At 36.9% G+C, this 14,869-nt stretch overlaps 1 protein-coding gene across 6 annotated transcripts in view; it reads right to left on the bottom strand.

The window, feature by feature from the left end:
* pclob (piccolo presynaptic cytomatrix protein b) overlaps nucleotides 1-14,869 on the bottom strand; it is a 121,011-nt gene that overhangs the window by 30,552 nt on the left and 75,590 nt on the right. For 3 of the 6 annotated variants that reach the window (XM_021467758.3, XM_009293458.5, XM_017352021.4), the window contains exons 22-27: nucleotides 12,604-14,737; nucleotides 10,339-10,365; nucleotides 7,115-7,203; nucleotides 4,219-4,294; nucleotides 3,883-4,008; nucleotides 528-636 (exon numbers count right to left, since the gene is read on the bottom strand). In XM_021467758.3, the coding sequence (XP_021323433.2) occupies nucleotides 528-636; nucleotides 3,883-4,008; nucleotides 4,219-4,294; nucleotides 7,115-7,203; nucleotides 10,339-10,365; nucleotides 12,604-14,737 (2,561 nt within the window). Of the gene's footprint in view, nucleotides 1-527; nucleotides 637-3,882; nucleotides 4,009-4,218; nucleotides 4,295-7,114; nucleotides 7,204-10,338; nucleotides 10,366-11,794; nucleotides 14,738-14,869 lie in introns of those variants that run through there. The other 3 variants (XM_017352020.4, XM_021467759.3, XR_012394303.1) reach the window with 2 other exon arrangements.

Raw genomic sequence — 14,869 nt, 5'->3', positions numbered from 1 at the left:
GGACTTAATTGATCATTAATTCAACATACTATCACTCAGCATTAAAGATGACACACACTTGATGCTGAAAAGTCTGTGAAACTACATACACTTACAAAATTAGAAGTACAGTAATACTGCAGTACAACGCGGTAAATCTCAGAATCGTGTAATGCTAAAGATTAGAAAAGTATTTGAATCAATTACATTTTAAAAATGGAAATTATTTACTTGAAATTATGGCAATATTTTAAAACGTTACTCACTTTTATTGTGTTTTACATTAAATATAGCATTGGAGACTGATTAAAAATTTTTTTTAAACATTTTGAAAATCTAAATTCATCATTACAGTTATAAATATAAACTACTTTTAAAATATGCTAAAAGAAAATTTATATATTTATATAGTATCAAATCCCTTTTGAACAGGATTATGCATGCCATAGTCCATGTAGAACACAAACATGGCATTGTCCTGGGACTTCACTAATAGTGCGGTGGAATATGCTTGTACTGTGAATATTGAATACATTTTTGTAACTTACAGTCGCACACATACGTCTACTTCTCCATTCTGCTGACCCACAATGCTCTGCACTTCTTCATATGTTTTTCCAAGCAAAGAGATTCCATTCCACTCCAGAACCTGCATTCCTAAAAACACAACACATCATCGAAGTCAAATACTTGTATTCATTTAGAATAGCAAAATCTAAGGGGGTGATGACAAATATTTTTTTGTACATGGCTTTAATATTGTTTTATTATGTTGTTATGTTGTCATGTATTGTTAATTGCCGGCTTTAATATTACATTAATATGCAATGTGGATCCCCTTTCAGCATTAGTTTGAGAATTTTTTTCATCCTTGAGTAAAAACAAACAGAAGCAATTTTGTTTAGTTTGTCCTGTGCTTTGAAAAAAAAACAGAGGTATAAACCAAACCGTCCTTTCTGTGTACCGTTATACTAAAAACAGACACTCTCACTGCATCATAGCCAAAACAAACATTGTGTGCCTGCAGATTGTTATGGAAAGTCACCGCATGGTTATTTTTAAAAATCTTCAAATTGAGAAGCACAGTTTGTTTTAGTGCGTCACTAAGAAAAAGCAAAGCACTGATATTACGCATTTTGTTTTGGGAAAACATTGTCAAAAACTAATATGACACTCCCACACAGACAGGCAGATAGATAATGTTGTAATTCCTGAGAGAAATATCTTTAGAAAAAAAAACTATCACTGAATTACCTACAGTACATACATAAATGCATGCGCTGTTATTCCATAACATGCTTCCTTGAGCACACACTCACTACAAGAGCAGCAGAGACAGAAAAAAATGCAGAAAAGACAGAAAGTAAGGGGGGGAAAAAGTATTTGAAAGCATCACAGCAAACTCAAGCCCACTTCAGGCCAAACCGCAGGCACTTACACAAATGAAAGCGAGTCTTCAAATAGGTCTTTTGCATACGGAGTGCTTCAGCTGCTGATAACAACAGGACATCACTCATTCAAATGTCTGTTCATCTCTTCAGAATCAGTCCAAATGCCTCTCAAATGCAAACCCCCAGTCATATCTTCATACCACTCTGCAAGATTATCACTGGCCAAAACCATTACTTCAGCTTTGAAGTCATATCTGAATGCTTCATGCATAATTGGGAATCAGATTTAGTTATTTTGCTGAACATGTTGTGCGCTATACAGGCGAGCATTCAAAATCATCCTTGAAAAGGCTTTTAGACTTTATTTTTAACTTTTATTCATGCTACATTTGAATCATGTCCCAACATATGTGTATATACAGTTTCATTATGAATATTTTATTACAGATCCATATATAGGATATATACAATACACAGTATTACATTAGTGCATATACTGTACATTAGTTCAGTCAGTACTGAAGTCAAATCTGGAGCTGATCTAACAAAATAATTGATGATGATGTTTCAAATATTTGGACACTCAAATTTATTTGTTAGGAAGAAAATATGAAATAAAAATGTTAAAAAAACAAAAAGTAAAATCAAGAGAAACAAAAACATATTTATAAAATATATTGTTGAAATTTTGTAGATTGTAATTCACTACACATTCCACTTGAGTTTAAATGTATTATCGATTAACACAAATTGATTAAGTTAACACTTTTTACAAATTTATGTGGATTGAAAATAAAAAAATTGTGTTGTTTCAGCTCATTTTAAATGAATAGTTTGAAAAAAGTAGTAGTAGTAAAAAAGTATATATTTTTTGAGTGTGTATATGGCTATTACATGACCATAATATACTGCGATATAGCTTGGTTCGTTAGTTCGTTGGAACATTTTGCTTTCTCGCTACAATCGATCTGCTCCAGAGTACTTTTTAATCGAGCCGAGACCACCTCATTCAGGCGATCTCTGACTGATTGATTTGGTTCAGATCCGAGCATGATTTCTGAATTCACATACGCCAAACGAACCGTTCTGACTAAGCAAATGAGATTGGTTCTGAAACAAATGTGTAGGTGCGATAGCATCCTGAATTGCAAGATTTAAAATTGTGAGATGCAATGAAATTACAAGCTTATAACTCACAACTATTATGAGATTTTTAATGAGAAACCAGCAGTTTCAAAAACTCAAAAAATGGGATATGTACCCCCAAAGGCAAAAACAAAAGTCTGAATCATGAAATGAATAAGCATTTTTTTTTATAAAACGTATTCTTATTTTCTGCACATCATGCATGCTTTGAGTTTGTACATTGGAGTACATGGATATGAGTATTCACTGTGCGACACTGTGTGCATTGAATTCCTGGCCCAGACAATATCACTGCTACAGCTATTAAATCTGTAAAATTACACCTTTTCCATGGTGCCAGCAGATATTATTGCACTGTATCAAGGGAATGCATGCTTAAGATAGAAAACAGATGCTTGTGTAATCTACCAGCAGATTGCTGTTTGCAATTTTCATACATAAAAAAAACAAAAAACAAATAAAATATACAAAAGCATTGGCATTATAAAAGCAAAATAATTAATATAAAGAGTCTTGGCTAAAATCTCAAGTTTTGAAAGAGTACAAATTAAACAAGCAAAAGCATGTTCAGGAAGCTGAGCTGCTCTCAGTGGAGCTGATCTAAATTGACAGAGCCTGCTGAGCCAGCGTAGTCAACAAGGAGAGCAATCATACTGCATCCCCGCTGAAATGAGAAATGGCCTCCCAAATCGGGTTTCCTTTGATAGAATACTGAATGCTCAAAATACTTGAATGGATGTGCTGACGTGTGCTTAAAAAATAAATATTACGTTGTAATAAATAGGGATATGACACCACAATTCTGTTTTAGACCAAATTTTCACCTGGATCCCTTTTGCTTGGTCAGATTGAAGATAACTCAATCTCAGGCTTAAACAGAGCTTAAAATAAAGATAGTTCTGACAACTGTCCAAAGCATATTTCACACAGACAAAATTCCTTATTATTAATTACACTCCCTGACGAAAGTCTTGTTGCCAATCCTAGTTGTAAAAGCAACACATAATAATTTGACTTCTAGTTGATTTGGAAAAATGGCAGATGGTAAAACTTTTCAGATGAATCATCTGTTGAACTGCATCCCAATGATCACAAATACCTCAGAAGACCTATTTGGAACCAGCATGAACCCAAGATTCTAACAAAAATCAGTCAAGTTTAGTGAAGGAAAAATCATGGTTTGGGGTTACATTTAGTATGGGGGTGTGCTAGAGATCTGCAGAGTGGATAGCAACATCAACAGCCTGAGGTATCAAGACATTTGTGCTGCCCATTACACTACAAACCACAGGAGATGGCAATTTGACATGGGTGAACTATCCATGTAATATTTTAGGACAGAATAACATGCAATAGAAGTTCCTACCTTCTACGACTTTCCCCGTTTGCTCAGCATATCCTCCTGCTGAAACTTTGGCGATGTAGGCTCCGATCTCTCTGTTGGTTCCTGGAATCTCTTTTCCACCCACGACTCTGATTCCCAGCCCACTCCCTGAAATTATGCAGATTCAGTTTAGCTGATAAATGGCCAAGTAATTGGATCCTAATCAGAGCATCTCAGTATTGTGATCTTTTCATCAATACATTTTCCACGAGATAGATTGCCATGTTTGTTTTGCCTTTCCTTTCAGTAATTTAGTTTGCTGGCCTAATTGACTACACTCCGCTGTGTATTTTGCGGAGTAATTGCTGAGAAACATACCTGAGACACTGTGGTCCTTGGGGTCCCGTTGCAGTTTGATGCGAGTGTGTGGGAAGGGGTAATGGCTGCCTTTCATCTGCAAAAACGAAAACACAGAAGCAAATAACTGAATAATTAATGAGCTGTGCTTTTTGCAATAGCTACATGCATGCAGATGCAGTTTGCTGTTCGGCCCATGTGGTTGCATGGAATAACTTTATTGTTACCTATCAGATTGTAAGCTAAGCTTTACTGTACATTTATTCATGCATAATACAGCACTGTCCAGTTAAGGCTAGATGACTGTGGAGGTTTTCAATGGATATATTGTTCAAGGTCTATTCTGTACCTCAGGTGTCTCACCCACTGACTGTTGGCTGAATGCCTGATGCATAAAGCCAACAAGGTGCGATAAACCTCAGGATTTTTGAAGGTGTCATCGTATTGATTGAAAACTAGTTCATTTCCAGGAAAAAAAAATGGTGTGTTTACAAGTATAACAACGAACACTATAAACGAAATCTACATTTTCGAAAGTTCACAGCATAGACTCTTGACATAAGAAGACATGGTTCTTAAATGTGCTATTTATTTGTGCATATGAGTCTGTAATTATTGGTGTAAGTCCTTTAGATTCCTTAATTTTGAGCCCACCTCCAATACCTGAAAATATTTCATTTAATCCAGATTTGAGAAGAATGAGTAGAATTGGTGATGTTACACTGATGCCATGACCCATATGGGAATAGGGTTTGGTGATAAATGTAATAGAAACGCCAGAAAATGCTGGGTTTACACCAAAAGGGAAATTAAGTATTTGATTGATGAGGGTATACAGTTGAAACCAGAAGTTTACATACAGTACAACATATAAAAAGGCACATAACCATTTAAAAAAAAAGTCAGATGTTAATATGACTAAACCTTTACTCTTTTAGGTAAGTTAGGATTATCATATTTGTTTCTTTAATGCTTAATAGCAGAATAATGCGATAGATATTTTTTGAGAAATTGTTATAACTAAGTTTACACACAATAAGATTATTCTGCCTCTGAAAAAGCTCAGATGATGGTGTCAAGGTTTTAGAAGTTTCTGATTGGCTAATTGACAACATTTGAGTTAATTGGAGGAATAGTGTAGAATACTGTAAAATAGTATTTAAGAAACACACACACTGTTTCCTTTTGTGACAACATTGGAAAATCAACCAGCCAGTATCAACAACAAAAAAAAAAACCCTGATTACAATTTGCTAAATTACACTGGGAAAAAAATAATGTTTGGTTACATGTCCTGTGGTCTGATGGAACTAAGATTGAACTGTTAGGCCACAATGACCAGTGTTATATTTGGAGGGCAAAGCGGAAAGCTTACAAGCCTAGGAACACCATCCCAACTGTAAAGCATGGGGTGGCAGCATCATGTTGTGGAGCTGTTTTTCTGCAGGAGGGACTGGTCCACTTCACAGCATAGATGGCATCATGAAGAAAGAACATTATGTAGAAATACTGAAGCAACATCTCAAGACATCAGCCAGGAAATTAAAACTTGGCCACAAATTGGTCTTCCAAACAGACCATGATCCTAAGCATACAGCCAAAATAGTTAAAATGTGCTTTAAGGACAACAGAGTGAATGTTTTGAAGTGGCCATCACAAAGCCCTGAGCTTAATCTTATAAAAAAATGTGTGGGCAGAGTTGAAAAAGCAAGACAGCCTACAAATCTGACTCAGTTACACCAATTCTGTCAGGAGGAATGGGCCAAAATTCCTTCAAACTATTGTGAGATGCTTGACCAAAGTTATACAGTTCAAAAGCAAATGTAAAAAAAATACCAAGGAAATGTATGTAAAGTTTTGACTGTCTAGAAATTAATTAAAAAATTCTCAAACAAAAAGAAATTATCTTAAAATTCTGGCATTTAGCAAATGAAAATCATTTAGGTAATTCTAACGGACCTAAAACAGTACACGTTTAGTATGATTTACCATCAGACATTTTTTTTATTGTTTTTTTTTTAGAGTGTATATAAACGTCTGGTTTCAACTGTATATGTTGTGGAGTGCACAATACATTTCCTGCTAATATGCAGAATTAGTTTCAATCATGTCTTTTCCATAAGTTTCAATAATTCAACTCAAGAGGAAAATTAGCTTGAGGTAAAAAAAAACATCCCGCAAGTAAACTAGAGCAAGTGACAGTGCTCCACTTTTGATATGAACCCAACATAAGAGTCACATTTGTAGTGCACCGGTGCCCATGCAGGAAAACACTGTTGCAAATCCAGCTTAGAGCAAGTGAGAAGGAAGGAGTTACATTGGTGCCATGACCCAAATGGGAATGAAGTTTGGGGTATTGGGGGTGAAAGTTGAACAAGTTAACATCTCTATACTGTCCTTAAGAGGTTTCTTGTTAGTGCACTGAGCTCTTATGTAGGAGAGCACTGTTTTGATTGGTTTGAAATTCTGTTTGGAGCAGGATAAACTTAACAGGAAGAGATATATAGGGGAGTTGTATTTGCATGCCCTAAAACATGACTCTGAACAAAATAATAATTGGTTGCTTTACTTCCCTGTTTAAAAAAAAAACTGAATATTGGGTATGATTAAAGCATTGCTGTTTTGAGCTGGTTTACATTGTTTCTAAGCTGGTCATCGTGTGCTGGTCCTGAGCAGGAGTTGCTTAGGACAAGCAGAATCAGCTCATGACCAGCTACAAATCAGTTTAAACCACTCTTCAAAACCTAACTAGCATTCTTTTATTCAAAAGTGTTGTTAGAAAAATAGCTCTTGGGCAGGAATAGATTGAAGACCTTCTGCCGTCAGTCTGAAAGTTCACTTATGTGAAATTCTTCAAAAGATTTTAGAACTGCATCCTATGTGGAAACATCACAGTCACCCTGTGGGTGCAGTTTACCTGTCTTCTGTCAGGCCCAGACTCTGGTCCACCACGTCCCTGGCGGGGTTTGTCAAACCAGTCTGTCTCTTCATGCTGAAGGTGATATGCTAGAAGAAAGGAAGAAAGCAGCCACTGTACCATCACAAGTGACAAAACAGGGGCATGTGTCCCACTCCATCACTTTCTCTCCCAGACAACCATCTCTTCACCACCCCCAGTTGGGGACACTTTCTTGCTGGAGTGTTTGAACTGACAACTTGAAGGATTTGGGTCAGAGCTTCCAAGAGCAATCACTGTGTTAAAAGGACACTAACCTCTGTTCTTACATGGCCTCAAATTGAGAATGCTCGATTAGATTAAAGCTACATGTGCTAATTATCTGGACCCCGGGGGAAGCGGTGACAGAGAAGGGTGAGGGCAGAAAAAGCAATGATCTGAGACGTGTTTGGTGCATGCATACATGAACATGCACGCTGTGTCCCGGCAGGACCGGGCTACATGTCATGCGTCGAGATTTTGATAGAGAACTGCTGTGGGTCTGAACCACAGCAGATATACGCACATACACACACCATCATACAAGAGTGTGATGATGAGATGTCTTACCATATGTCTGATGATTAGTACACTTTTAGTTAGTACAATCTCTAGGACACTAGTTAAACTATACAAATTGATCACTACTCAAGACAAAACCTCAGCTTCTGCACTATGAAACCAGACTTTCATGATGCTAAAACATAATTTATGATGGTCAAACTACTACATACGTTCTTAATAGGGATGTCCAGATTCGATCACATGATCGGAAATCGGGTCCAATCATGCAGCATATATTTTTTCATTATATTTTAACACATCTATTGATATGTCAGGACAGAGTTAGACCTCTTTCTTGACTTCACACAAAAACCGCAACATGCGTGGCATGACATCACTTTGTTACAGAGATGCTATTGGTTAAATGCCAGCAAAGTAGAACAAAGAAGCAGTATGTCTGCTGTGTGGAGGTATTATAAAATTGAAGACGACAACATTGCCATAGCAAACTGTGAGATTTGTAAACTTGGGATTGCATGCCGGGTATTTTACAGTAGGTTGAGGTGCTATTTGTTTTTATATTAGATTTGTTCAATATTTACTGTTGCACTAAAGTCCAAAAGTGAAGAGTTTATATTAATTATTACTTGATTGTTCAAGCTACCTCACAGGAGTGCTGTTTATTAACAGTTGTTGAATGTTAAAATAATGATGGTTATTTAAATAAAAAAATAAAGAACATCCCGGATCTGTTTCTTCGCTCTTCTTTTTTCTATTTTAATGCATTATAGAAGTATCGAATCGAGTTTCGGTATTGGTAGATAATCCAAATCAAATGACTCAGACTCGAGGGCAAAAAAAAAAAAAAAAACCTGATCGGGACATCCCTAGTTCTTAATAAGTGTTTTCATCTTGTTTTTCATTACAAATATTTTATAAAGAAAACATTCCTAAAGATAAATTTAGTTGTGATGCACAATTGTTAAAATAAGACTTATCTTTATAAATCTGTCATTAAAATAATTGTTACCGTCTGGCAAAATAAAGGTTCCTAAAGGTTTATTTTTTCTTACAGCAATGCCATTGAAAAACCGTTATTGGGCTCCCAATGAATCTATCAGTGGGCAGAACCAGCCTGATCTGCTGAGAAAACATAAGTATTTTATGTTTTCTCAGTTTAGTGGCTAATTTCAGGAAAATGTACGAAAATGTACAATTTTAAAAAGGAGGCGTGGCACCCAACCCCACCCCTTACTCCAACGGTCAATAGGGATGAGCAAATCGTACTAAATTGTACGAATTAGATCGTATAAATTGATATGAATTAGCCACTAAATCAATAGGGTACGAATTGTCGTAAGATTGCGTTGGCAGAACTTATCAATAATTTGATAATATATATATATATATATATTTTAACTACAATGAACCTTTGCACAATAAAAGTTTGGTATCAATTTATTTTGCTGGTCCCTTTAATTCATTTTGTTGAATTTAAGTTTCATTGCTTCTACATGCCAGCTAATTCTCAGTAGATTATAAGTAGACTGTTATTGGGGTTAGTGTTAGTGTGTTGACATGTACTTGCAAAGTAACTTATAGTCAGATAAATGTCTGTTGAAGAAGTATCAGCAGATATTAAGCAGACAGTCAAAGATTACTCAACTGAGAAGGAATTGGCATGTAGTTGCAGTTAAACAGTTACATATTCATCCGGGAAGCAACAATTCGATGAATGAACTTTTAAGAGTATAAGCAATATGCATTAATAAGATATGCATTTGAGTTTCTCAAGTAAATTAATCTTGTTTTAGGAATGTTTGGATATTTTTATTAGAAAAACAAGACTAAATACAGATTAAGATAAGTATTTTTGCAGTGTACTTGTTTTAATCTATGACATTGCACTGGTGGTAATGTTAACATTTGCATTAGGCTACTTCTTTTTTTGTTCCAGTTTTCATTTCAGATAGTCTAGCACTTTTTTCTTTCTTCAAAGACATTGGGAATTCCTGGAATAATTCATAACTCCAGCTAGGTCGAATGTGTCAGCACAAACCTAAAATAGATCAGCCAAGCAATTTCTTCTGTTTTGTTTACTGGATATTTTGCCCAACCTGCAGGTGCCTTGATTACAAAACTGTGTAAGCGAAGCATTTATATTCATGAGCCTGCACTACAGTGTGCCACAAATCATCATTTAACTCCTAATAGAGTGAGGAGAAAACTGACAACTGGATCTGTGTGCAGGAGTTTGGCTTGATGTGCTGTCCTTCTGCAAGGAAATGTCACCTTAAATCAACAGTGCATGTCACTTTAGACGATGCATTGACCATGGTGTGAAGGTATGGCCTATAGAATAAAAACAGAAGGATGTCCAGTATCCTTAACTGAAACAGCACCCTTGTTCTGTATTCAAACTATTATCTAGTTGAAGATTGCCTTGTATTTATGACATTTTGATGGGATAAAGTAAGAGCTATGAAATGCACACATATGTACTTGTGTATGTAGACATGTATGTGCCCGGTTGATATGATCAGGCTATGTCAGAGAGACCTTGAGAAAGTGCAGTGATAATGAACACCAGGATGGGTCTGAGGTGTACTACAGAGAAATGCCCATCACTCAAGACTATGGCACGCATGAAAGTAGGTTTATGCTTAATGATATTTTGAAGGTTGTTGAACAGCAGTTCTCACCTTTCACATTCCAGCTAGGACCTCCAGCTGTAGTGCAAACATTGCATTTCAGAGAATTCATTGCAAAATTATCCTTAAAACAGAGCTATGTTGTGCTAAAGAATATTACACTATAACATACACACTATTACATTTTCAGCACAGCTTTTTAACTTGTGCTATTAGAAATACATAATGCATGCAATTATCTCATTTTTTAATTTGCTAAAACCACTAGAGTCAATGTTTTACTAAAAACTCTCAGAAATAAAGGTACGCGAGCTGTCACTGGCATGGTACCTTTTCAAAAGGTACACATTTGTAACTAAAAGGTCCATGTTAATACCTCAAGGGTACATATTAGTACCTTAACTGTACAAAAGTGTTCCTCTTAAAATTTTTAGGTGCTAAAATATGCTTTTGAGGTACCAATATAGACCCTTTAAGTACAAATGTGTACCTTTTGAAAAGGTACCACCCCAGTGACAGCTTGCTTACCTTTATTTCTGAGAGTGTAATGCTTCAGCTAAGATAATACATGCAAGGCAGCATACAAGTAACAATCCTTCATAATAATCTTCACACAGGTGCTTAAACTTTACACAAGCAAGTATTTGTTTAGCAATATTAGTAGTACTGGTCTTAATTAAATGCTCCAGGTTCAAAACTAATGACAGCATCTTTGCAGTTGCAAGAACAAAATACTCCTCGAAGTAAAATCGATTTATTTGTGCTTGTTTCTACAGACAAGGACTAATAAAATAGCTTTTTTTTTTTTTTTTTTTTTTTTTTTAAAGCTGGAGCATTCCTTTGACTTTAATTTAAGTAAAGCATTTAGCAAAACATCTAGTTTAGCCAACCACATGCTCAGAAATAAAGGTATAGGAGCTGTCATTGGGGCAGTACCTTTTTTAAAAGATCCATATTTGTGCACAGAGTCCACAGTGGTAGCTCAAAGGTGCATACTAGTGCCCAAATGTATTTAAAAAGTACCTCTAAGGTACCATTATGGACCCTTCAGTTACAAATATGTACCTTTTGAAAAGGTAATGCCCCAGTGACAGCTCATGTACCTTTGAACTTTGCATTCTGCTTGTTTATACCAACTTAAATTAGACTTTCAAAATTGCTTGATGTTAAATTGACATCATCAATATCTAGAAGGGGGTTTTGTATTTCCCTCCAATACTGCTATCTTATCAGCATTAAACGTTTAAAGATTCAAACATGTTTTACACAAAAAGAGAGAAAATAATGAAGCATATTATTAATCAAAACATTTATATAATGATCTTACAAATCACCTATCACAAGTCAATATTTGTGAGATTTTAGATTGTAACATTTGATTAATCTTCAGTTATGAATCACAACATAAAGTAAGAAACCACACAAAGCAGCTTAAATGAAAATATATAAATTTTCATGTATCATGCAAGATGTTATGCCAATTCATGCAAAAAATAAAAGAAAAAAATGAAATAGTCAGAATTTATTAAGGATGGAAATTGGAAACACCAATGATAAGCATTAACATGGCATGAAGAAGAAAACTGCAAAACAAGTGAGTTAAAAGTAGTAGATAATAGAAAGTCCAATGAATACATGTTATAAACAGATCAACTTTCAGAAACATGCTAAATTGTGTCCTCAGTTTTATTAAAATATACTTGTATAATCTATATTCTGTTATCTTCCATTAAACAGCATAATCGTATTATTTTCTTATGTGTAATATGGCACATGACAAGATTATTAACAGTTCAATTCATTCACAAATAGACAAACAGTGTACTGCCTTTCTAGGATAATCATTCATTCTAAATTATGAAGTAAAATATAGGATATGGCAAAGCAGTTTCTTAATCAACTGTAGGATAGTATAGATAACAGAGGCACTGAGTGTACAGTGGATAAAGATAGCTGGAAGAATAGTTTTGAAGATCTCCAAAACTTTTTCCATTTATATGTATATGACTGAACAATAACGATAAAGGAATCGAGCCCCCATTTTGCATGTAGATAGCATGCAAATTCATTGAGAAACACGGGGCTTTTATACATAAAAACTGTTATGTTTACACATGGAGGTGAAATTTTAAATACAAGAGGATGACGTCATGCAAATGTGATAGCCTACAACGTGTAAACAATTCTGAAACAAAAGATGACTAAAGAAAAAATGCAACATTTGAATTTACACAGAAAGAATGCATTCAGGGCCATACAAAGATGCACATTAATAGAAGCTGGGACTAAATATAACAGATCTCATAACAAATTTACCTTCACTATCTGACATGGCCCCCTGAAGGTCATCCTTTATAAAGGCAATGTCCCGCTCATAGCCGCTTGTCCTAGACTCCTCTCTCATGTGCTGCTGGACTTCTGGAAGAGAATGACTGGAGCCAAATTGGTCCCTTAAGTCTGCCGATATGGGTGGAAGCGGGCCTGCAGATGCTCTGGCCATTCCCATGGGCTGACCCACAGGGCTCAATGGACTCTCTTCCTCAGAGTTTTGTGCAACAATGGGGATTCGACCTCTGCTCTGACTGATTGGCAGACTTGTTGGTTTAGCTCTAGAAACAAACTGGGAGTCCATGCCTTCACCCTCTGTTTTCAAGCGTAGTGAAGAGTTTGATAAGTCTCTTTTGATAGAAAGGTCCAGTCCATACACAGATGAAGGCCTAGAGGAAGGTCTTGATCGAGTGCCGCTGGGGTAGGTGCCATCTTCATGCAGGGAAGACCTTATGGTAGGCCCTAGATTTAGAGATTGGCCAAAGTTGAGGGACTGAGCCAGGTTAGCACCAAGAGCTGAACCCAGATATTTCTGTTGCTCTGCTAGATTCTTCCTGAGACCAAATGTGATCTCATCCTGCAGGAGCCGTGCCCTGGCAGACAGTCCACCAACTGATGAGGCAGAGGCCAAAAAGTTGCTGTAGTCTAGTTCAATGTCCCTGCTCTCCTGGATGGGTGAAAACTTTGTAATTTTAGGGTCAATGAGTGCTTTTTTATTCTTTAGCTGTTTCTGGTAAAGAACTGACGCAGGAAGTTGCTTGGCAGCTTGCTTCTCTAAAGTTAGTCTCCCGATGCTATATTTCTCAGCTTTGGGGAAATGTCTAAAACTAGTGTCAGAATGGAGGTAATGAGGCAGGCCTGTAAGCTGTTCAAGACTATCAGTGCCTCGTCTGAATTCCTGCTTGATTTGCTGTTTCAGCATCTTCAATTCATATGGCTCCTCCATGGAATCCTCATCTGCTTTTCCATATGAATGGAGCCGAGAAGCAGACTGGAGTGGACTGAGAAAGTCTGCCACATCTGCTGTTCGACGAATATCAGCAGTCCGGAGAAGTCGATCAGCTTTGCTTATATCCTTATCGGCGATACTGTAGCTTGACCCGAGACCCGTTGAGCTTTTTGTGAGTTCACCGATGTCATCAATCAAGACATAGTTCCTCGCATTGTGGTGATCAAGGTCTGCATAGAAGGACTCAGCTGATATGCTCGACATGGGACTGCTGGCCATGCTGGCTCTCTCTTCCAGGCCCATCCGCAGATCAAGGCTACTGTATTTGCCACCAAGATGGGAAACTCCATAGGCACTCTCTGTGGATGTAGGGACAATTAGGAGGGGCTGGTTGCGTACAACCTCATAGTTTGTTGTTATTTTTGGCTCTAAGTCAGACAAAGTAGTCTGACGGGGCTTTTGTTGCATCAGAAGGAGTGAGGAATGGTCATAGCCAGTCTGCTGGGACTGCTGATTAAGTGAGGGCACTGATGAGTAGATGGATTGGTAGGGGGACACCTGCTGATGGTAAAGAGACTGCTGCTGGTACAAAGTCTGCTGAGGGTACTGACTTGTTTGAGATGCATACTGATAATGGGAGTATGGGCTCGTAAGCTGTGCATACTGGGACTCAGACTCAGTTTGTGGAGGGATGAACTGGTTAAACTCTGACTGTGGGGCAGTCCGTGGCCTTTCTAGTCCATGACCATTGCCTCGTGCCTCTCTGATGTTGCTGACCTCACTATCTGACATGTAGTCTCGCTCCTCTGCCACTCCTTGTAAGTAGGCTCTCTCCCTCTTCTCTCTCTCTTTCAATAAAGCCTCTTTTCTTCGATTTATACCCATCTCCAGATATCTCAATTTAGCATCTATCTCTTTCTCCTCCTCATCAAGTTCTGCCTGTATCTTACGGAGTTTGGAGGACTCACGTTCAACTAAATCCAGCTCTTTGTCTATATCCTGAAGGATTTTGGCTCGTGCCATAGTTGTGTTCCTGCACATTCGTCTTCTGGTTGAAGAAGTGGTGTACCCAGAGAGGCCAATGATGTTATCTTCTTCCGGGGGTGGATGAGGTAGAGTGCGTTTTACTTTCTTATAAGAGCCAACTGGTGTGCCACTCTGAGAACCTTTGCTCTGTGAAAAATTATAAAGAATGATGAAACAGAAATAAGAAAAGAAACAAGCAAGTTATAGAAATGAAACATACATAATGGTAAATTGGCTATGAATATGATATAATAAAATAAAAAATGTTTTTTTTTTTTA

The sequence above is a fragment of the Danio rerio genome, chromosome 18, assembly GCF_049306965.1.
Source record: "Danio rerio strain Tuebingen ecotype United States chromosome 18, GRCz12tu, whole genome shotgun sequence".
Lineage (NCBI taxonomy): Eukaryota > Metazoa > Chordata > Actinopteri > Cypriniformes > Danionidae > Danio > Danio rerio.
This window is presented reverse-complemented; position numbering and strand designations above follow the sequence as displayed.